The sequence below is a fragment of the Planococcus citri genome, chromosome 1 (genome assembly GCF_950023065.1).
Source record: "Planococcus citri chromosome 1, ihPlaCitr1.1, whole genome shotgun sequence".
In the NCBI taxonomy this organism is placed as follows: Eukaryota; Metazoa; Arthropoda; class Insecta; order Hemiptera; family Pseudococcidae; genus Planococcus; species Planococcus citri.
In genome coordinates this window covers 75,932,333-75,956,827 of record NC_088677.1, presented here as the reverse complement: position 1 = coordinate 75,956,827, position 24,495 = coordinate 75,932,333, and the positions used below count along the sequence as shown (strand labels likewise).

The window sequence follows — 24,495 nt, the reverse complement described above, 5'->3', positions numbered from 1 at the left end:
AATCGATGTATCATTCGCCTATTTTGATGGAATTTCAAATTTTCCCCTCCTGCAGCCTCACCCCCTACTCCAAACGAAAAATGGATGTCAAATTTGGAATCTACGACATCGAAAACCTAATAATCGATACATCACTCGCTATGTATTGATCAAGTTCCATGGAACATGAAGCTTTTTTTCAAAAAAGTTGAACTTTCAGGTTGAAAAAAGCTCGATAGATCGAAAATAATGAGCTTGACGTGATCAGCAACGTTTAATTAGTGATAATCGAGTATTCGTACACGCTATTTGGCTTTCATGTGGCTGTAAAGCTCAATTTTCAAAAAGTTCAAAATTTGCTCATTTTAGTCATTTTTGAATATATTTGATTCTAATTTCTAAATGAGACCAATTTCATTAGGAGGATATGGGATATTAGAGGGTTCTATGCTCCTAATACTTGAACTTTTGAATCAATTTTGCGAGCTTTAGAGAGTTTTTTAGGCTATACGAAGAGTACGAATATGGGGGTTTTTGGATGCGGTGAATTCGTTTCTGGTGTTGGTTCAAGCAAAAAGCTCAAAGTTCCCTCCGAAATGAAGCTTTTTTTCATAAAAGTTGAACTTTCAGGTACAAAAAAGATCTAGTGATCAAAACTACCGAGCTTGACGTGATCAGCGATGCTTCATTAGTGATTATCGACTATTCGTACACTCTATTTGGCTTTCATTCGGCTAAAAAGCTCAATTTTCAAAAAGTTCAAATTTGCTAATTTTAGTCATTTTCGAGTACGTTTGATGCTAAAAGAGACCAATTTCATTAGGAGAATATAGAGTATTAGGAGGTTCAATACTCCTAATACTTGAACTTTTGAATCAATTTTGCGAGCTTTATAGAGCTTTTTAGGCTGTACGAAGGGTACGAATAGGGGGGTTTTTGGGGTCGGCGAAATCGTTTCCGGTGTTGGTGCTGCCAAAAAGCTCAAAGTTCCCTCTGAAATGAAGCTTTTTTTTCATAAAAGTTGAGCTTTCAGTTAGAAGAAAGCTCGATCGGCTAAAATAAACGAGCTTGACGTGATCAGCGATGCTCAATTAGTAATAATCGACTATTCGTACACCCTAATTGACATTCATTTGGCCAAAAAGCTCAATTTTGAAAAAACAGAAATTTTTCAATTTTGACCATTTTTGAGAATAAAAGATGCAAAAAGAGACCAATTTCATTAGGAGAATATGGGATATTAGGAGGTTCGATACTCCTAATACTTGAACTTTCGAATCAATTTTGCGAGCTTTAGAGAGCTTTTCAAGCTGTACGAACTGGGCGAATGAGGGGGTTTTGGGGTACGGCGAATTCATTTCCGCCGTTGGTTCTTGCAAAAAGCTCAAAGTTCCTTCCAAAATGAAGCTTTTTTTCATAAAAGTTGAGCTTTCAATGAGAAGAAAGCTCGATCGACCAAAACTAACGAGCTTGACGTGATCAGCGATGTTTAATTAGTGACAATCGACTATTCGTACACCCTATTTGGCTTTCATTCGGTTGAAAAGCACAATTTTGAAAAAGTTCAAATTTGCTAATTTTAGTCATTTTTGAGTACATTTGATGCCAAATGAGACCAATTTCATTAGGAGAATATAGAGTATTAAGAGGTTCGATTCTCCTAATACTTGAACTTTTGAATCAATTATGCGAGCTTTAGACAGTTTTTTAGGCTGTACGAGTAGTCGAGTATCACTAATTCAGCATTGCTGATCACTTCAAGCTCGTTAGTTTTGATCGATTGAACTTTTTTCTACCTAAAAGTTCAACTTTTATGAAAAAAAGCTCCATTATAGAGGAAACTTTGAACTTTTCGGCAGTACCAACACCGGAAACGAATTCGTCGACCCCAAAAACCCCCCTATTCGGACTGTTCGTACAGCCTAAAAAGGTCTCTAAAGCTGGCAAAATTGATTCAAGAGTTCAAGTATTAGGAGTATCGAACCTCCTAATATTCTATATTCTCCTAGTGAAATAGGTCTTATTTAGCATCAAAAGTACTTGAAAACGATCAGAATTGGAATATTTGTGCTTTTTCAAAATCAAGCTTTTCAGCCAAATGAAAGCAAAATAGGGTGTACGAATAGTCGATTATCACTAATCAAGCATCGCTGATCATGTCAAACTCGTTTATTTTAGTCGATCAAGCTTTCTTCTACATGAAAGTTCAATTTTTATGAAAAAAAGCTTCATTTCAGAGGAAACTTTGAGCTTTTTGGCAGTACCAATACCGGAAACGAATTCACCGACCACAAAAACCCCCCTATTCGTACCCTTCGTACAGCCTAAAAAGCTCTCTAAAGCTCGTAAAATTGATTCAAAAGTTCAAGTATTAGGAGCATAGAACCCTCTAATATCCCATATCCTCCTAATGAAATTGGTCTCATTTAGCATCAAAATATACTCGAAAATGACTAAAATTAGCAAATTTGAATTTTTTGAAAATTGAGCTTTTTACTCGAATGAAGCCCAATTAACGTGTACGCATATTCGATTATCATTAATAAAACGTCGCTGATCACTTCAAGATCGTTAGTTTCAGTCGATCGAGCTTTTTTCTATCTGAAAGTTCAACTTTTTTGAAAAAAAGATTCATTTTCCATGGAACTTGATCAATACATAGCGAGTGATGTGTCGACTATTAGGTTTTCGATGTCGTAGATTCCAAATTTGACACCCATTTTTCGTTTGGAGTAGGGGGTGAGGCTACAGGAGGGGAGAATTTGAAATTCCGTCAAACTAGGCGAGTGATACATCGATTATGAGGTTTTCGATATCGATGATTTCAATTTTGACATTCTTTTTACGATAATAGTAAGTCAAAAAAATCAATGGCATACTTACCGGATTAAAAATAACTCGACGTTGAAAATGTATTTCTCAATCGAATTTCTTGAAAATTATATTCGTTGAAAACGTCCACGTTTCGAATAATTTCCATGCCTTGTGAGTTGAGAGTAGGCAACTTCTTTGACACTTTAAAAAAATTTCCATTTTTCTTCATTCCATTTCAAAGCCTTCTACAAATGTAAAAAAGTTGTCCAATTTTGAATTTTTATTGAAATTTTCTGACTAATTTGAGGTCGCTGAACCCGAAAATGACGTTCATTTTTCATTCGACCCCAAACGGGTCAGAAAACGGCATTAAAAGTGCAAAATCCGGTGTTTTTTCAAACATAATTTTTGAGTTTAAAAAAGTGCAGTTTTCGAGTAGAAGGAAGCTTCGCCCGGGCGATTGAACACCGGAATTGGATTCCCTGTCCCAAAAAACTCCTTTGATCAAAAATTCAGCTCGATTGGACTGCAATTTCGAGGGGTCATTTTTCGGTGCAAAATGCCCAATTCTTTGCAAAAAAATGACCCATCGAAATTAAGGCGCAATTGAGCTGAATTTTCGGCTTCGGGGTTTTTTTGGGACGGCGAATTCATTTCCGGTGTCAGATTGGCCGTCAGAGCTTCCTTCTGTTCGAAATGGCTCATTTGTTTTTCGCTCAAAAATGTGCCATTATTCACGTTTTTTCTCAACTTGAAAGCTATAATAGGCTGCATAAAGGGTCGATTAATACTAATTAAGCATTACAGATTACGAATACGCAATTTGTTGTACCGTACTCAATATTTTAAGTCAGGGATGCCAACTTACCGGATTAAATTAAAAGTACCTTTACTTACCATGGTCAAAAACTCCCACGTTTCGAATAATTTTCATGCCTTGAGAGTAGGCAACTTCTTTGACATCATCAAATATTTTCACGTTTTTCTTCATTTTGAAGCCCGTTACGAATGTGAAATGGTGCTTTTGGGGTAAATTCACCCCGCTGATTTCAAATTTACCATTGTTTTCAGCCAGGCATGCCAATTTCCTGCATTAAAAACTGTTTCAAAAGTAAAAAAAATCAAACGCATTGCAAAAACCCACGTTTCGAGTGATTTTTGCGCCTTGAGAGTAGGCAACCGCTTTGACATCTTCAAATATATTCACGTTTTTCTCAATTTCAGAACACCTTGCGAATGTAAAAAGGTGATTCTGGGGGTAAATTTAGATCACTACGTTTGAATTCACAATTGTTTTCAGCCAGGAGTGCCAATTTCCCGCATTAAAACCCAAAAGCAAAAAATCAAATGTATCAAAAAACCCTAGTTTTCGAGTAATTTTTGCGCCTCAGTAGGCAACTTCATTAACACGATTATTTTTTTTCTCCAAATGGCTGAAAAATCTCACGTTTCAAGTAATTCTTGCGCCTTGAGAGTAGGCAACTTCATTTACACGATCAGATTTTTGCCTCAAATGATCGAAAACCTCCACGTTTCGAGCGTTTTTGGCGCCTTGTAAGTAGGCAACTCGTTCGCCATTTTCAAATTTCACGTCTACTCTCAATTCTACAGTATTGAGGCCGCTGAGTTCAATTTACTTTGATCAGGAATACCAACTTACCTCGTTCAACACTTCTTTGTAGACAACAGCGTAGAATAAAGCCTTTTCCTGATAGTTTCACTTCTCAAATGCGGTCAAAAGGGTTCAATTTAATGCGGCTCCAAAAAAAATCGCTCAAATAGATCAATTTTCCAGATTAATCATGATTACCTACAGCTCACGAGTGAATTCACTTCTCAATTTCATTTTCAGCGGATACATCACACAGTGTATCATTTCAATGATTTGCAATGTACTATTATTCGGTATTCGAGCCTTGATAAGTTGCTGTAAAAACGTGATCAATAAAATTAAACACCACACAATTACCATTCTTTAACTTCCGATTTCATCCCAATTTAATATATTTTTCATTCAAATTTTACAAAACGAAAACACAAATTCAATTACAACCAGACATCGTACACAGTCCAGATCACCATACTCGCTACACGCACGCTCACCTGCCTGGCAAGTTGGCCGAAGCAACGAGACCAGGTCAGCCTTTGAATTTGAAATTTCTCTCAAAAAACCCTCACTCTCACGCGAGCAAGTGTATGCAAAACCTAGAGTGCACCACTTACTGCGTGTGGTTGGATCGCAGAGACGAATCTCTGGGGATCCACAAAGGCAGGACTGATACTCGATGGCAGGCAAATGGCAATATCGTTACGCAGGTTAGGCTGACATTAACCATCCCCGCACTCATCTTTATTAGCCCGAAAGTGGCACCACTAGATGGAACGCAAACGTTTCCACCGTATGAGTCGTAACCTCTTACGACAACCCCTTATTGTGACTTGGGTATACAGTCGAAGCCGCCGTAAGGACGACGCGACCCCACTGAGCATCGCAGAAGTGAGCAGGCTCCTCAAAATGCGAGTAAAAACATGAAAAAAAACAAAAATTACCAAAACCTGCTCAAATTTTTTTGAAATTCCAGCTGTTGTCAAATTGTCACTGCATTTTTCGTTTTTTCCTCTGGGCCGGCAGCCCATGGTGAAAAAAACATGGGCAAAAGTGTGAAAAATTGGTATCGATACTTTTGGAGAGTCATTTGATGCGCAAAATCAAAGTCAACTCACGCAGGTGAGGTGATTTGATTTCTGATTGGTTGTTTACTTTTTTTTGTAGGCAGTTTGCTACAGGGTGCCCAGAAATATCGAGTACCCCAAGCCCCAAAAAAAGTTTTTCATTAAAAATATAGGTTGGCAACGTAAAATAGATGCATATTATGATCGGTGTATAGACACTGGACCTGCGGAACAGAGCTGTGAGACCGAAACAATTCCAAAACCGGAACTGATTAAATCCCGATTCAAATCAAATCCGATCCCAAAACCAATCCCGAAACCGAAATTGTTATTTTTCTTGATCCTGAAACTGATATAATTTTGAACCCGAAACAATCCCGGAAGGCCGGAACCAAAACAAAATCGTTTCGGTTTTGGGATTTCAATTCAATTTTTGCCTTTTTCCCGCAATTTTATTTTGAAAAATGGATCATTCAGATTACAATATAAATTACTTGACGAATTCAGCAAAATATGCTCTTAAAACGTTAAACTAATCACTCCATTGGATTTTTCAGGTCAAAACCTCCCATTTTTACATAAGACCCCTGCAAGGTTCATTAGTGAATTTGGGCTTAAAATTATTGGTTGAAATGAAAATCCCGAAACCAAAACTGATTCAACCCGGAACCAAAACAAATTTTTCAACCCCAAAACGAATCGAATCCCAAAACTGAAATAAAAATTTGAAGAACAAATCCCGAAACAAATTCAATCCCAAAATGAAAAAATTTCAATCCTGAAACCGAAATCTAATCCCAAAATTGATTCGGTCCCACAGCTCTGCTGTGGAATAAATTTATTTGCGTTACACAAGTTTTCTTCGCCACTTCCGTTCCCCTCCCCTCAACCCCCGGTTGGCAAAACGGCATTTTTTTTGACAGTGCATCTGACTAGGGATATGACCACATATCAGTCAGAATGTATTTTCTGACTGCCAAAAATGCAATATCTGACTGTAGTTCTGAGTGTGGATCTGACTAGGCAGATCCAGTGATCCACACTCAGATCTCCACTCAGTCTTCTGACAAGTGACAAGTCAGCGCCATCTTGGAATATCAAAAAAATACTTGTTTCTGATTGGTTGATTGTAGTCAGACTGCGAATCTGACTGTCAAAACGGCAATTTCTGACTGCAGAAATGAGTAAATCAGGCCTGCAGTTGGTTGTCTTATCCCGCTGGGTGCTCTTCGCAGCGCTGATGTCAAATTCTTGAACAAAGTACCATGCAAAATACAGCGCAGCCCTAGTGCAGCCAAGAGCATCCAGTGGGAGAAATTGGCTCTACACAAAATATCACTACCGTCCCTCTTCCCCGTTGCCTGCAGATTGAAGTACAGCGCTGCCAAGAGCACCCAGTGGGTGAAATTGGCGTTGCACAGGATATTTTGTCAAGATGGCTGCCAGTTGGTTGTCTTATCTTATACGCAGGTCCAGTGTCTATGTACAGATTGGTGGAATGTTATCTCTCCAGTCCAACAACCAATCATGTGCAATCATTATTATCATCAACTGTGACCAACCAAAGTATTTTAGTAGAAAACTTTTTTAGGGGTACTCGATATTTCTGGGATCCCTGTAGTTGCGGTAGGGGTTGGTTCGTGGTTTTTTGAAATTTTTTAAATAATTTATTTTTAATTAATAGATTAATTAATACATACCGGTATATTATTTTATAAATTTTCATCAAAGTTTGCATAATCAAAGATGGGACGAGGATTTTAGGTAGGTTGATATAGTGTGATTTTGAATAACTTTGTAAGGTGGGGAGGAAAATACTCACTCTCTAGGAGGGGAGAATTTGCCATTTGCCGGATTAGCTCATTGGGGGTAGTTTTCCTAACTGCACTACTCACATTTAATTACGAGATACATAATAAATAAAACTCTTTTTACTTATTATGTATATTTACACTATTTACAAGTATCATCAACATACATCGTGTATTATGTTTCTCAACATAGTATGGAAATGAAAATGTCTATATACTGGTAATAAGATACAACCATACGCAGATGGTTATATCTGAACTATTAAGTAAACACATACGTTGACTTGATCACGATTCAAGTCTCAAAGCATAATTAATAACCGACAATTACGTTAAAGGAACGAATAATTCTGATTAATACTTAAAACAACATTAGCAAATGTATCTCACCATTTACCTAACACTGTACGCATTTTCCTGTCTCTTTCGGGTGCCTCCCTAATGCTAAAGGCGTCGACAGGACCTAACTAAAAGAAGTACACAAATATACTTTGCATAAATCGCGTATGTCCGGATTCATCGCGATTTACCAATAAATTCCGTCACTATGACGTTAAAAACAAATTATTTTATCCACATGCGAGGTGGGTTATGCTATAAGACTCTCGGGGAGGAAGTCGCGAGACTTCCATCCACCTTCAATTACATTCACGCGACAAGGAACCAGATTTGCGCAATTACCGAGACCAAGTGAAGATTTAGCGCCAAATTGCAATGTTTTATAGGCATAAATCTTCTTCTTCTTAATCACGTGATGATTTTGGCGCAATTGTTCAGTACACTTGCTGCCTGTGACAAGGGTTAATCGTTGGCTTTTCCTCTATAAGCCATAAATGTACTGGCGGCACGATCATTGAACTCTTTGATCTCGCGAGCCGCGAACCCTTTGCCTAATACATCTACATGACTTAAGAAGAAGAATATTGCCAATATGACGTGTACGTATACGACGTCACGAGCGCTATTCTACTTATAGATACACACTTTACCGCGTATTTTCAATATAGGGAGTAGTTACGAGAATTACTACCTATGGCAGTAGGGCCAATCTGCCCTATGACAAGGTTCATAGTTTTTGATTTTTATTCATTTATTGGAATATTGTTTCAACTTAAACAGTTAAACCTTTGAAGCAGTTTTAGCCATCTATGATTTTAGCCTTTTGGGTTGCCATATCCTGTGCTTTTGAAGGAACTTATTTTTTCTTGAGAAAATTTAAAATTTAATTTGACAAATACAAGCGAGTGACCCGGAGTGACCGATATTGATTTTTAGCCTTTTAGGTAGGGTTTCGACCAGTGATGGAAAACTGAAACAGAAACTAAAACTGGAAGTCTGGAACTGGCAGTGATGGCAGCGTTCGCAAAAATTTGAACGGCGTTCGCGTTCGCGTTCATTTGAAATGAACGGCGTTCGCGTTCACGTTCATTTAAAAAGAACGCGATCGCGAACTTATGTCGTTCGCGAACGAGAACGCAAATGCATGATTTGGGAGACAATGATTAATGAATCGCAGCAAGTAACAGTGACATCCTAGGCCTATCCTAAACGCAATTTTTGCATTTTTATTGAAAAATAACTAAAAAGGGATGAAAATTCAATACTTTACCCCTTTTATTCAATGAAAATGCAAAATTTGCCTGAAAAATGTTTCAAACTTTGAAATTTGCGTTCAATCAAAATGAACGTCGTTCGCGTTCGCGTTCTTCTGAAAAGAACGCGTTCGCGTTCGCGTTCTTTCAAAAAAGAACGCGTTCCGTTCGCGTTCGCGTTCACGTTCGCGAACTTGGCGTTCACGAACGCGAACGCTGCCATCACTGGTTTTTTACCAGTTCGGAACTGGTAAAAAACTTGAACTGAAATGGAGAAACTGAAACTAAAACTAAAACTAGAACTGAAATGAGAAAAACAGAAAACTTGAACTGAAATGTAAAAGTTTTGCCATTTACTGCAATTAACAGGCCAATATTTCTGCATAATTTCTGAGTTTGAATTTGAAATTTCAGAAATTTAAAGTATTTGTTGCCAAGTAGCAAAATTAGTGTCTAAAAATTCATGGAAGAAAAGAAAAATTCATTTTTTTTCATTTCTTTTTGAACCTCAAGAAATGATGAAAACTGAAGAAAGCAAAACTGAAAACTGAAACTAAAAACTTGAACTGAAATTGGAAAAACTGAAACTGAAAACTGAAAACTTGAACTGAAAAAAATAAAACTGAAACTAAAAACTGAAAACTTGAACTGAAATGTAAAAGTTTTGCCATCACTGGTTTCGACGTCATGGATTCCAATTTTGATATCCATTTTTACGTTTGGACTTTGGAGTGAAGGTGAGACTAAGGTAGGGTATCCAGGATTTGAAATTTGACAGATGGAAGTGTGAGATATATCAATAAATTATCAATTACTAAGTACATAAGTTTTAGAGGTCGTACAATTTTGTGAATTTTGGCATCCATTTTTCATTTTGAGAAGGGGAAGGGGGTGTGAAACTAGGGCAGGATTTCAAAATTTTGAATTTGACCATGACCATGGGTGACGTACGATACCTATATCAATTTTAAATTACATCACGCGATGTTTGATTGAATGATTGCCCAAAGTAAAATGGTCTTTCAACATTTTAAACTTCATCCAACTTTTGATTTTGAAATATTGGAAATTCATGTTGAAAATTAGCAGCAAGGTACGTGAGATTTTTCACGATAGATTTCTGTGCCTGTATAATAAACCTACGGCAAGTTGCATGTAACTTGGACGTAAATAATTTTCAAGACTGCAGGATTAACTCTAGTAAGGTACATAATTTATAAAGAAACCTAAAATCATGAAAAAAATTAAAAATATTTTATTCGCATACCTTAAGATCACTTATCAGCATTATAAAACTAAATCGTCAAATAAAAAAATCATAACACTACTGTTACCCTGTTTGGGCTGAAGTTCACCATAGAAATAGTTACCTAATATCATTTTGCAAGTTTGCCATTTTTTCAATCGCTCACTACGTAATTTGACAAGTACCTATCCACTTCAATCCTGCACGCTTCAGCCTAGATGTAAAACTTAAAAGTCCCAGTCATTTTTCAAAGGAGGGGGGACGCTACCATAGAGAGCTTCTTCAATTTCGTCTCTTACACTTTTGGATACATTGTTTCCATTTCGGAGAATTCGTTCGGTAGTCGTCCCACAATTCGCATTTGACCAACGCTTTCATGGCAGCATCTCTTCGATTTATATCCCTTTTGTTTTTTTCGTGTTCAATCAGGTCTTTCTCCATCTCCGCCTAAAAATAAACGAAATAGGTAGGTATTTCATTCTTTGAACGAAGCTATGCTGTGTTTTAGCTTTAAAATCATTTACCATCTTATGTTTCGCTGCACCTAGCTCAGCAAGTGTGTTTTCCCAGTTCACTTGACATTCGGCTAAACTTTTTCTGTTTTTTTCAAGTTCAATCGAGTCTTTCTTCATTTTCGCCTAAATAAACGAAATAAGTATTTCATTCTTTGAACTAAGCTATAACTAACACCGGTTTTAGTTTTAAAATCATTTACCATCTCATGTTTCGCTACACCTAGCTCAACAAGTGTTTTTTCCCAGTTGAGTTGATATTCGGCTAAAATTTTTAAAATCTGAATTGCTTCTGCAGGGAACCCTTTAATCAGGTCATTATGCACTGATTTTAGAATTTCCATTTTTTCGTTGTATTTCTACAATTGAACAAAAATTTCAAGCATGAAACTACTTAATTATTCATAGGACCTTTTAGATAGGTTCCACTAGTAGAAGCATATGAGAATGTCACAGCACCTACCTCGCTCCAATCGGTGCTGTTTAATCTCGATGGGACAATTGAAAATCTCTTTGCCAGAAGACTGCTACACGAAACCAAGCTGAAATATTATTACAGTTAGGTGCGTAGGTAATATGGACACATGTATTTAAAACAAAGATAATAGGTATTAATGGTAACATTTTTTGCTAAACTAGTAACTACTTACCGATGGTAAAGCATTTTGAATTATTTATAAATAATCTTCACATTTATCGAGCAATCAAGTTGGTATAGGTACTTTAAAAGATGATATTCTTCGTGATTCAATGTCCGTTTATAAACTGGGGAAAAATCAGCTGATCAGTATTGCTGCTGATGAATCCTAAATACGATATCACTGAATAGAAAGCTGCAGAGCTTCACTATTATTGATCAAATTGATTTGAACAAATTTTTTTTTTAAATTATCGAATAATATCTACACACATTTTGATAGAAGACCTTAGAACACGTGACAAACTCCCATTTTTCCAAATTGAACTGATACTAGGTAGTGATTGATAAAGGAAGTCCGTTAAAATACAAAGATGTCACGTGTTCACAGACAAAGGATATTAAGGACAAAGGGATGTTCATGTTTAAAATGTTTACCTTCTTTAAGTAGGTAGTCAGGTAGGTTCATCGTTTTTGATTTTTATTCATTCATTATAAATTATTTTAAGCTCATCTTTCAGCCATTTATGATTCTGGCATTTTGGGTTGCATATCCAGATTTCTGTGCCTGTATAATAAGTAAACCTACGGCAAGTTGCATGTAACTTGGATGTGAATTATTTTCAAGACAGGATCAACTCTAGTAGGTATAACTTAATAAACCTAAAATTATGAAAAAAATTTAAAATATTTTATTCGCATACCTAATCAACATTATATAAAACTAAATTGTCACGCTTATTCATATAAAAAAATCATACTACTGTTACCCTGCTTGGGCTGAAGTTCACCATCGAAATACATAGTTAATAAAATATCATTTTGCAAGTTTTCCATCTTTCAATAGCTCACTCTGCAATTTGATAAGCATTTACTTCAATCCTGCGGATGGCCTCCTCAATTTCGTTTCTTAGATCCTCGGGGAGTTGTTTCCATTTAGAAGAATTCCCTCGATAGCAGTTCCAAAAGCTGCCTTCGCCCAATGCGTCCAATGATCCTTCATAAAAACCAATGCAGCTGACCAACGCTTCCTTGACGACATCTCTTCGAATAAACTTTTCGTTTTTTCCTTGTTCAATCAGGTCTTTCTCCATTATCTCCTGAAAATAAACGAAATAAGGTAAGTATGTACTTCATTCTTTGAACTAACCGTAAGCCATAACTAACGCCTGTTTAAGCTTTAAAATCATTTACTATCTGAAGTTTCGCTGCACGTAGCTCAGTAAGTGTGTTTTCGGTTTCCCAGCTGGCTTGACATTCGGCTACGCTTTTTTTGTTTTTTTCAAGTTCAATCGAGTCTTTCTCCATTTTCGCCTAAACAAATAAACGAAGGGTAGGTATTTCATTCTTCGAACTAAGCTATAACTAACACCTGTTTTTAGTTTTAAAATCATTTACTATCTTATGTTTCGCTGCATCTAGCTCAGCAAGTGTGGTTTCCCAGTTGACTTGATATTCGGCTACATTTTTTAAAATCTGAATTGTTTCTGGGGTAGACTTAATCAGGTCATCATGCATTATTTTCAGAATTTCCATCTTCTTGTTATATTTCTGGAATCAAACAAAAATTTCAAGCATGAACTTCTTCATAAGACCTTTTAGATATAAATACCACTAATAGACGCATTATTATGAGAATGTCACAGCATCTACCTCGCTCCAATCGGTGCTGTTTAATCTCGTTGGGAGAATTGAAAATCTTTTTACCAGAAGACTGCCACACGAAACCAAGCTGAAATATAATTATAGTTAGGTGCATAGGTAATATGGACGTATGTATTTAAAACAAAGATAATCGGTATTAATGGTAAAATTTTTTGTTAAACTACTACTTACCGATTGTGAAGCATTTTGAATTACTTAGGTACTCGTAAAATCTGATGAAATTTTACTAATTTGAACTGATACCAGTGATAACTGAAGTCCGTTACAATACAAAGATAGTCACGTGTTCACTAGTATTCACAAACAAAGGCTAAGGACAAAGGGTTGCTCCTGTTTATTGTTTACCTTTTTAAAGTAGGTAGTCGCAGGTAGGTTCATCGTTTTCGTTTTTGATTTTTATTCATTCATTTTAGCCTATTCATCGATACGAGAGACGAAAAAAGTAATAACAGAATATTCGTATATTAATTAACCGTGTAAGTAATACAGGTACATGAATAAATTAAAGCGAATATTTGGTAAATAAACAACAATTTCTGCTCTCTTCAGGGCTCCCCTCCTTGGACGATACTCAGATCGATATAGTGTTAATTGTAGGAATGTTTCTGTTACGCGTTCAACGAAGAGTATTTTTCTTTCAACGTGTTTTTCTTCAGTGTTTTTCTACATTATATGTTAAATCTAGTTTCCGAGCCGTCTGCCAGCATCAATGATACTTGTCGAGTATTGATCCATACTAATTTAGCTAATTTCAACGGATTACTACGCGACAGTTCGGCGATCGGAGATGTGCTGTATGATTTAATGCATTTAGTTTGACTGTTACCTAATCCGAACATACCTGTTGATGTCTGTAACAGAAATTAAAATCGTTAATTATCATTATTTTAGATACTAGCTTCGTACAAGAATCAGGTCTCCGGAATCAGCTCTCCAGTGCCAGTGTTGATTAAAATTTCGACAGTAATTTCAAACTCAATCTGCGATCTGAATTTTCAGACATTGGAAACCACTGAATCGGTCTCATAAAATAGTCAAGGAGCCCGCATAAGGATCTATTGCACCCCCCCCCCCCCCCCCGTCGATCCTCCAGGACAACTTTTTTCTTAAAGGGGGAGTCCTAAGGAACATTTCTAGCCCTTGTATGTACTAAAAAAAAAGTGGTCCTACTTACAAAATTGCGGCCGTTTTGATTGACAGGTCAGCCGAAATCGCAGATTTTGCGTTTCAACATAGGACTTGCACGAAATTTTTCAAACCTTACAAAGGTAGATCGAAATATCATGCAAAAATTTATCACCTGTCAAAATTTCAAGTGCTAAAGTGCGTTTTTTGGTGAATTTTTGAAAATCCAATTCAGGCCAAAAATGAGGGAAAAAATCAAAATTTTATCAAATTGACCAAGAAAGCTGAAATTTGGGAAATACCCTGTTTTAGACATGCCGAATCGATTGGAACCGGTTTCGAACCGTTTTGAGCAGTTCTGGAGACTCCAGCAGATTTTTGAAACTCGAAATTCCCACGAAATTTCATTAAATGGAGTTGGAAAGCCAAAATTCATTCTGCAAACTAATTTCATTACGTTACGAAGCCAACTGCAGGTGGACTTCAAGTCGTTCTGGAGCCTCCAGCGACTTTTTGAAAATTACTGGAGCCTCCAGTAGATTTTTGAAACTTGAATGCAGATGGAAAGACAAAAATCATTCTGCAAACTAACTTTATTACGGTACGAAGTCGACTACAAGTGGATTTCAAGTCGTTTTGGAGCCTCAGCAACTTTTTGAAAATTACTGGAGCCTCCAGTAGATTTTTGAAACTTGAAATTCGCACAAAATTTCATCAAATTGAGTTGGAAAGCCGAAATTTACTCTGCAACTAATGTCGTTATATCTTTTGGAGTCTCCAGCAACTTTTTGAAAATTACTGGAGCCTCCAGTAAATTTTTGAAACTTGAAATTTCCCCAAAATTTCATCAAATTGAGCTGGAAAACCGAAATTTACTCTGCAACTGATGTCTTTTGGAGCCTCCAGCAACTTTTTGAAAATTACTGGAGCCTCCAGTAGATTTTTGAAACTTGAAATTTTCCAAAATTTCATCAAATGGAGATGGAAAGCCGAAATTCATTTTGCAAACTAATTTCAATACGCTAGTGGATTTCTAGTCGTTTTGGAGCCTCTAGCGACTTTTTGAAAGGTTGTATAGCGTTTTTTGGAAAATTCAAATTTAAAAAGTAGCTGAAAGCTTCAAAACCATTTGAAACCACCATGGAGTCGACTTCATGTCACATTGAAATTATTTTGCGAACTAAATTTCAGCTTGCTAACTCCATTACATAAAATATTGTGGGAATTTCAAGTTTCAAAAATCTACTGGAGGCTCCAGTAATTTTCAAAAAGTCGCTGGAGGCTCCAAAATGACTTGAAATCCACGTGCAGTCGGCTTCGTAGCGTAATGAAATTAGTTTGCAGAATAAATTTCAGCTTTTCAACTCCATTTGATGAAATTTTGTGGAGATTTCGAGTTTCAAAAATCTGCTGGAGTCTTCAGAACTGCTCAAAACGGTTTGAAACCGGTTTCAATCGATTCGGCATGTCTGAAATAGGGTATATCCCAAATTTCAGCTTTCTTGGTCAATTTGATAAAATTTTGATGTTTCCCCTCATTTTTGGCCTAAATTTGATTTTCAAAAATTCACCAAAAATCGAAAAACGCACTTTAGCACTTGAAATTTTGACAGGTGATAAATTCTTGCCTGATCTTTTGATCTACCTTTGTACGGTTTAAAACATTTCGTGCAAGTTCTATGTTGGAACGCAAAATCTGCGATTTCGGCTGACCTGGGGGGGGGGTGCAATACCTAGATCCTTATTAGGGCTCCCCGACTAAAACGATCACTCTAGATACGTAGGAGTAAAACTTTGAAAACCAACATCGTCAGAAATCTCACACAGTAGGAATTCTTTGTTAATCTTTTCCAATCGAAAAATACTTGGCAACGGAAACAGCTTCTGACCATGAGACACACTAAGCGGTATCATTTACCGCTTCTATTATATTAAAGTACACTAACCTGCCAAAAACATAATCTATTTTCTCCGCAACTATACGACACTAGCGTTTTACCATCGGACGAGAAAGCTAACGCGTTCACCGAAGCATTATGGGCATTTATCATCTGTAAATCGATCACAATCACTGTAAAGCTCATCAAAAATTTCAAACTGGAGTAAATCTCAATTAAATAACAAACCTGGCATTGACTTTTGGACGATCGAAGCTCGTACAAAGCAACCGTACCACTTTTGGCACCGACAGCGATCCTACGAGTTGTAGGACAATGGCTAACTTGATTGAAAACGCAAATGGCCGGGAATACTTCGGATAATCCTCGAGCTTTTAGATGGCCTGGATCGACGCAATGTAAAATAATATCCATTACCTGGAGAAATCACACAATGATGTCAGAATTAATGTAAATAGTGGGAATTGTGAGAACAAAGGAGGAAAGAAGTGTTTCTAGACTTACTTCGACGAGTAAATCAACAACTTCGGCGTTCATTTTGGTGATGAGCATTTCAACAACGCGTAAAATTTCGGGTTTAGCTCGATGTAGCACGTTATTGGCAAGATTGGCGTTCATTGATTGTTGATTTTGTTGTATGGAATTATATCGAGCCACCTAAAAATCAAATTCAACGTATTAAATAAATCAGGCGATCACTAGGATATCTACGGTCCATCGATACGGATAAATAATTCTCTTACTTCTTTGGCCATCGTCGTAATAAAAGCTGCCGGTCTAACGCTGGCTATCTGAGTAAGAGCATGGCGAGCAGTCCGACACGAATCAGCAGCCGGTGTCAAAGGTAATCCGTAAGTCATACTGAAACATCCACACGTCAAATTAAACACACTTTTCTCACATTACCGCCAATGAAAAACATAATTCGTCGATCTCTTACCTAGGTACGAGTTTATCAGCATCCGAGCACAACTCCAAAAGACCCAATAATACTTTACTAACGTCCAGATACGGTTCCCAAATAGTATACCCTCTGCCGATAAGATCTACTGCTGCTCTACGCTGAGATGTATGAGCTGGTAACTTTGTACTGGCAGGGGCTAGTAGCAGATTGGTCAAAGCCAGACCTACACAAACAATCCATCGTCAGTAAACCGAGAAAAATTCATACAAAACGGTGTAAAATTCAACTCACTTGTAAGTCGAGCCAAGTCATTATTACCGATACCGAATCCTTCGACAATTGAACTCTTACGACGATCCTCTGGTCTCCGAGGGGCGCTCTTTGTACCATTGGTGCCAACTTCTTGCCCAAATTCGGCTCCTATGACGCCCAACAACACTACAGCTGTGGTTTGCTTGCGACGAAGTTCCGTAGCTGACGATGGTTTTCTCAAACAAAGTTCTGAAAATGGAGCAAAATTCATTAGTAATCGATTCGGAGAGAATTTCCAGCAAACTGCTAAGATTTTGGAATCCATCCGCAGTGAAAATCAGAACAGATGGCACTTAGGTCAAAATTAACGCCGGATTCGTGTTCAGCGTGCTCGAAAACCTAACAATCGATACCAAACACGATAATATCGAGTTTACCCAAATTGATCCAAATTTGGAATCAGAGGGGGGGGGGGGGAGGGTCTCATTTCAGTCAGAAATCATGAATTCTCCCCGCTTCGGCGCTTTTCATCAAAAATATGTCAATTTCAATACACGCTGTTGCGATCTTAAACTGATTTTTTTTAAATTTGGAGTTTGCCCCGAACCCCCCCCCCCCCTCCTTGTTGGGGCTTGAACGAACATCTGCGGAACATAGTCGTGTGAGGTATCGATTTAGAGGTTTTTGAAGGCGTGGAAAATGAATCTGAGCTTATTTCTGCGATTAAAGATACCAGTCGGCGAGTAGGTGAGAACAGGGGTTTGTAATCAACCGTTGCTTTTGATAATTTTCGTTTCAACCGAGGATATTTTTTGAAACAAGAGAAAGAGAGATGGTGAATGAGAAAAGATGAGCAGAAATATTATGTACTTCGAGTTTGAACAGCTTGAAACATGAAAAAATGATCGATTCGCAGCACTTTCGATTTTTTCCATCCAAAATTGGCATAAAAATTGAACTTCCCAATTTCCATAAAAGTTTGTTCCTGTGAAAGATCGTATTTGAAAACAACTCCCAAAAACAAAATTCCAACCGTCGAAATTAATTTTTCAGTTTTTAAAGAATTTTTAAAAATTCAAAATTTTTTTTTCCAAGTTAAAATGTATTGAATTGTGATAATAATGAATTAAATTATTGATAAGCTCTTTTTGATTTCACAGAATTTGATAAAATTAACAATTAATGAGATTTTCAGTTTGAAAAAAATCAGCAAAATTATCTGGTTTTGATAAAAATTAGTTTTTGTATTTTTGATAAAAATCAGCACTTTTCAATAAAATTTAGCAACTTTTTTTTTTGGTAAAAATGGGCAATTATTTAGTGAAAATGGACAGTTTTTGGTGAAAATGAACGATTTTTGGTAAAAATTAGCAATTTTGATAAACATTGAGAATTATAGGCAAAAATTGGCAACTTCGGATAAGATGAATAAATTTCGATAAAAATGACATTAAATTTACTATCAACATTTTTTTCTTAAAAAAGTTGCAATTTTTCACAAAAATTGGTAATTTCTGATAAAAATTGAAAATAATTACCAAATCATGGTGAAAATTGGCAACTTGTGATTCACAGAATTGGGAATTGCGGACGAAAAAAAATAGAAAGTTATTATTTTTGATTAAAACTTGGAGATTTTTAGTGCAAAATTTGCAATTTTTGGCAAAAAAATCACTTTTTCTTAAAACTAAAAATAGGTATTTGATTTTGGCAACTCTTTAATTTTGTAAAACAGAAATTTCTAAAATGAATCAGCATATTTTGATTTTTTTTTTAAATCGCATCTTCTGATGATGATAAATAAAATTTCAAAATTATCAATTTAAATAGAATTTTTAATTTTTTAAATGACAATGCACTTGATTTTCAATGCAAAATTTGCAATTTTTGGCCGAAAAAAATCACTCTAAGTTATCTTAAAACTAAAAATTAGTATTTGATTTTGGCAACTCTTTAATTTTACAAACCAGAAATTTATAATAAAAATCAGAAAATTTAGATATAAAAAACAAAAAAAAATCTCAACTTCTGATGAATAAATTTCAAAATTATCAATTTTTAATACTATTTTCAATTTTTTCTAAAAAGACAATCTTGGTCTTGAAATATTTTATGAAACAGCAATTTACAATTAAAATAGCAATGGCTCAAAAACAGCGATTTTTTAATGAAAATTCCAATTTTTGTAACAAAATTGATAATCATTGTAAGAAAAACGAAGAACACTTGATTTTCAATGCAACATTAGCAATTTTTGGCCAAAAAAAAATCACTCTAAAACTAAAAATTAGTATCTGATTTTGGCAACTCCTTAATTTTATAATACAGAAATTTTTCATAAAAATTATCAAATTTTGATTAAAAAAAAAAAACAAAAAAAAACAGCAACTTCTGATGAGTAAAATTTCAGAGTTACCCATTTTCAATTCAATTTTTAATTTTTTCTAAAATGACATCCTTGGTCTTAAAAAATTCTATGAAACAGCAATTTTAAATTAAAATAGCAATGGCTCAAAAACAGCAATTTTTCAACAAAAATTCCAATTTTTGTAAGAAAATGAACAAGATTTGATGAAAAAATAGAGAATGTTTATTTTGAAAAAGTGTTTATCGATGATAAACTAGATGGAAATTTTTTATTTAAAGTGATTTTTAATTGTAAGGAAATAATGATTCTAAATTTCAAAAAAAACAAAAGTTTTTGATCCAACAAAAAAATGTGAATTTTCGATGAAAAATGTCAATTTTGATTCAAAAAATGGCAGTTTTCAATAAAAAAAATAATGTATATCAATATTCTACTAAAAATAATGGTTTTTGATTTTTAAAAAACGTGCAGTTTTTGATTTTAAAAAAATGACATTTTTATTTATAAAATTACAATGGAAATTTTTCTTTGAAAGCAAATATCAACTTCTGATTTAAAAAATATAAATTCTCGATTGAAAGAGAATATTACCTAATTGGCAATTTTCGATCAAAAATGTCATTTTTCGCAATTTTTAAAATCAAACAAACCCCGAAAAATCAATTTAAACTCTGAAAAGTTTAGGAGCATGCTCTCTCCGAAAATCCACCTGCACGTAACACTCCCCACATACCTTCAATTCCGTCCTCTTCTTCTTCTTCGTCATCATCGTGAATGGCTGGCTGAGGAGCTGAGGCCGGAGGAGACATATCGTTATCAGGACTACCGGCCTGAAAAGCACAGCACCGATCACAATGCATAACAGCTCCATCTACACTATTACCCTTTTGATGAGCAGTCCTTACTTGGCTGGATATGCTGGAATGATGTTTATGCATGGCTGGAGTTTCGAGAATCTCCGATACTGGTAGAAATTGAGCCCAGTAGTCGACCAGAGCTTTCCTTCCTTTGGGTCCGAGTCGTCTTAACTCGGCCATTAACAAAGACTGAGCTGCTTGACGAACCTATGGCAAAAAAAATATGTCGTACTCTTTAAGTATAAGTCGAAAAATAAGCAGAAACGTTTAGAAAATACGCAATCGTCATACCTCTAGACAGTGATGCTGCCATCTTCTAGCCATCATTTCGATTTGAGGTCTTTTGAAGCTTTTTGATCCGTTTTGGACCACTTTATCTGGCAGCAGGACACAATGCAGTGTGGCCAATAAAGACCAGCCTTGTTTGATGTGAGCTTGCTGAGTTGTAATAATCTCTTCGGATGCTTCGTCCGGTCTCCACGAACCAGATTTTGTGCTTTGCCTATAGAATTTCATCAAATTTTAATATCCATAACCGAAAACCAACCTACTCCAATTCAAAAAAAAAAATCTATCGTTACCTTTGCAGCTTCCTATTACGTTCTTGCTCGGCGACAAACGAAGCGTTATTCATGGTCATCAAAGTATTAGCCAATGCGATAATCGTCAGCAAATGGTTACTCGTCAGAGTCGTACTCAATTCCCAATGAGTTTGAGCCGTGAATATCTGAGTCAATCTTTCCATCTGCACCATCTCAAACGACAGATTCGAATCAGCCGAGATATCCTTCTCAGAAATAACTGGTTTTTGCTCCAAACACAATTGCCAAGTAGGTAATAACAAGCTCATGTAACCTGTCATCAAAAAAAAAACAACCCCCTCAGTCAACAATAAAATTCAATCGAATCTCAACCTTTAGATGAGTAACAGCACATACCTCCTTTTGATATGACGCCAAATGATACCGGGATTCTGGGCTTCAAAAGGCCTAATTTCGCCTCGCACAAACGATCCAGATCTGGATCCAGGCCCCACGCATGCAACAACGAAAGCAACAATTGCGCGATCTCCATCGTTAAATTCGCTTCGCATATCTTCGTTCTGCATATTTCATTGACCGTTGAAGCGGCACTTCCTGAAAATCAAACACATTCATTAGTATACTAGAATGAGTTTTCCAACACTCTAAATTATCTATAGACATAGACGTAGCATTTAATTAGTAACGAGGATTCTACACACTATTTTGTATCGCTTTGTATGAAACTTCCACTTCCCTTCGCTCTTCGACTACCACGAGTAGGTACATTCGAGTAATTAAACACGTTTTTTTTTTCTTCTTCGCTACTTCCCAGGTCTTTAAATTCACGATCGTAATAATCGCAATTTATTGATAACGAAGCTCGGATTGAAAAAAACCTTACGTCAGTTCAACGTGAACTTGCACAAAATTTTTCAATAATCAATTAGGAAGAAAAATCGCCAAGGCGATGTACCGGTAAGTTAGGTAGGTTAGGTTAGGTACTTTATTCTATCGCAATTTCAATAATAATTTACGCGAAAAAATCGTGCACGTAATGGGCTCCTTATCTTTCCTCCTAGTTCTACGAGTATGACGAACGATTTTTAACGAAGATGAACGTGTACTGTACTTGGTTATGTGAATGGAAATTTTACTCAGTTGGTAAAGCTGGAAATGAAAAAATACTCCAATTCATCGAAATAATCAACTAAGAGTGAGAAAAATCGATAAAAAAATTTCCAGCATTTGACATTTTTCGCCAAGATGACCACTTTGGAGTTCAATTAGGAGAGAATGTGTTTTAGACAGTTTAAAGGTAATTGGCGGTAGCAAAAAAATTCGCCAAAAATTTCAAAAGTTCAAAGTTCAGATTTTTAGAAAGCTCAGTTTTCAAGAACTTGCCAAATTCTGGAAGTATAATTTAAAATTTTGAAAAAATCAAGGAACGTTGTACGTTTTCACGAAAAGAGTATTTACAACTACGAAAGTTTTCACGATGAGATTCGCAAAACCACGGGAACAGATGGTGAGGGTGAGAGGTGTGTGTGGGGAGGGCGGGGGGGGGGGGGGGGGGGGGTCAAAACCCAAAAATTTTAGTCCAAGCGTGAAAAAATATCAAATATCGTGTGACACATCGTTTCATATGTTTTCGACAGCTCTGAACACAAATATCAGCTCATTTTTTGAATTTGGACCCTCCAACACCCCCCCCCCATTGGGCCCCAAATTTCGTGAAAATTTAAGAAATCTTGTGACATATGGTTTATTAGTATTTTAGGAGCGCTAAATACGAATATCAGCTTTTTTTTTTGATTCGATGCCTCTAACGCCCTCATTGGCTCTCAAAATTTCCTAAGTTTTTAACGGCGTTAATCATCACTACACGTAAAAAAAAAATGATTCGAAATCGAGAACTAATCATTTCTGGCCTCGGAACACTGGATTTTGCTCTATTCATTATTTATGATTAATTTCCGATGGTTTGTTAAAATCACCTCCATCATTTCCGTCCTATCCCTTTAGGATATTAGCAAGAAGAGGGGAGTGAAAGAAAGGTGGTGAACCAATAAGCCATTTGTGATTTCTTTTCTCGCAAAACAGCCGAACCTTGAAGACTCGCCGTACACATCGAAAAAACTGGTTGAGCTCTGAGTGAAGCTTTTTTCAAGATTTTAAAAAGAATCAATAAGGAATTTGAAACCGGAAATTTAAATTTAAAGAACTCAAAATTCAACTCTCAAGGTGAACTGGCGAGCCTTTCGTGAGCCTTCAAAAAAAAACTCGAGCCGGGGGAAACCTCCTATTCCCTCCTCTCTCCACAGGCCTGGAGAAGGGACACGCTTGCTTGTCCCCTTCCTTGTACATATGAAGCATAATGAAAGTGAAAATATAAACATTATTTTAGAGTCTGTAAACATTTTTTGAAAATTTTTCATTTCTGTCCAGAATATTTTTTAAAAACCACCTTCTCACTTTCATGAAAAAAATTCACATTGCCTGCCCCATACTGATTTTTTTGAATGGACCCTTCCACCAAAGTTCAAGAAATCAATAAAAATAAAATGAATCAGTCAGTAAAAAATTGTTGAAATTTAATGCTGTTCATACAAATAATATTGTATGGAGGGGGTGAGGTGGTTTTTTTTTCTGAAGGAGGTTATTCAGAATGATCCTGACCGAAAATAAAATTTGTTGGAAAAATGTTTTATTCATTTTCTTTTTTTAAAAAACATGTTTATGTTTTTCCCGGGGGGGGGGGGGTGTCTTCAAACCATGGCCGTCGAGACCGAAATGCGAGTCCTGGGGAAATATAATATTGCCCCATTTCTAGGGACGAAACTATACAGAGGTTATTTGAGAGGGGAAGGGGGGAAAGGGTTCGATCAAAATTTTGCCAACGATATAGAGAAAAAATACCAACTTTGTCAATAATTGATATCATATATTCATATGACCAATAAAACTTGTCATTTTCTATTTCGAATTTTCGGGGGGCCAAATGTAAATTTTGAGAGGGGAAGGGGGAAGGGATTCGATCAAAATTTTGCCAACTGATATAAGGAAGAAACACCAATTTTGCCAATATAATTGATGTCATAAGCATACGACCAATAAAACTTGTAATTTTCTGTTTTGAATTTTCGGGGGCCCAAATGTGAATTTTGGGAGGGGAAGGGGGGAAGGGGTTCGATCAAAATTTTGCCAACGATATAGAGAAAAAATATCAATTTTGCCAATAATTGATATCATATTCATATGACCAATAAAACTTGTCATTTTCTATTTTGAATTTTCGGGGGTCCAAATGTGAATTTTAAGAGGGGAAGGGGGGAAGGGGTTCGATTAAAATGTTGCCAACTGATATAGGGAAAAACTACCAATTTTGCCAATAATTGATATCATATTTACATGACCAATAAAACTTGCCATTTTCTATTTGAATTTTCGGGGGCCCAAATGTGAATTTTGAGTGGGGAAGGAGGGAAGGAGTTCGATTAAAATGTTGCCAACTGATATAGGGAAAAAATACCAATTTTTCCAATAATTAATATCATATTCATATGATCAATAAAACTTGCCATTTTCTATTTTGAATTTTCGGGGGTCCAAATGTGAATTTTGAGAGGGGAAGGGAGGAA

At 36.1% G+C, this 24,495-nt stretch overlaps 2 protein-coding genes across 7 annotated transcripts in view; both read right to left on the bottom strand.

The window, feature by feature from the left end:
* Positions 1-10,106: 10,106 nt before the first annotated feature.
* Positions 10,107-13,241, bottom strand: LOC135833164 (uncharacterized). Of its 3 annotated transcripts, none has more exons than XR_010556418.1 (10): positions 13,101-13,241; positions 12,918-12,996; positions 12,663-12,815; positions 12,459-12,578; positions 11,703-12,364; positions 11,278-11,392; positions 11,091-11,169; positions 10,831-10,986; positions 10,640-10,753; positions 10,107-10,562 (listed from the first exon to the last, which is right to left on the bottom strand). XR_010556418.1 is itself a non-coding variant. In XM_065346831.1 (10 exons), the coding sequence occupies exons 6-10, from the start codon at positions 11,289-11,291 to the stop codon at positions 10,398-10,400; spliced, it is 528 nt and encodes a 175-aa protein (XP_065202903.1). In that variant the 5' UTR covers positions 11,292-11,392; positions 11,703-12,364; positions 12,459-12,578; positions 12,663-12,815; positions 12,918-12,996; positions 13,101-13,240; the 3' UTR covers positions 10,107-10,397. The 3 variants fall into 3 exon arrangements, 2 of the variants coding, with proteins under 2 accessions (XP_065202903.1, XP_065202912.1); XM_065346831.1 differs by having other exon boundaries at positions 13,101-13,240; XM_065346840.1 differs by lacking the exons at positions 11,703-12,364; positions 12,459-12,578; positions 12,663-12,815; positions 12,918-12,996; positions 13,101-13,241 and having other exon boundaries at positions 11,278-11,695.
* Positions 13,242-13,375: 134 nt separating this feature from the next.
* Rbcn-3B (WD repeat-containing protein Rbcn-3B) overlaps positions 13,376-24,495 on the bottom strand; it is a 57,209-nt gene continuing 46,089 nt past the window's right edge. For all 4 annotated transcript variants that reach the window (XM_065346729.1, XM_065346746.1, XM_065346738.1 and 1 more), the window contains 12 exons: positions 21,272-21,469; positions 20,915-21,188; positions 20,625-20,835; positions 20,382-20,540; positions 20,210-20,306; positions 17,148-17,357; positions 16,893-17,079; positions 16,696-16,813; positions 16,457-16,609; positions 16,181-16,369; positions 16,001-16,105; positions 13,376-13,780 (listed from right to left, as the gene is read on the bottom strand). In XM_065346729.1, the coding sequence (XP_065202801.1) occupies positions 13,598-13,780; positions 16,001-16,105; positions 16,181-16,369; positions 16,457-16,609; positions 16,696-16,813; positions 16,893-17,079; positions 17,148-17,357; positions 20,210-20,306; positions 20,382-20,540; positions 20,625-20,835; positions 20,915-21,188; positions 21,272-21,469 (2,084 nt within the window). In that variant the 3' untranslated portion in view covers positions 13,376-13,597. The remainder of the gene's footprint in view (positions 13,781-16,000; positions 16,106-16,180; positions 16,370-16,456; positions 16,610-16,695; positions 16,814-16,892; positions 17,080-17,147; positions 17,358-20,209; positions 20,307-20,381; positions 20,541-20,624; positions 20,836-20,914; positions 21,189-21,271; positions 21,470-24,495) is intronic.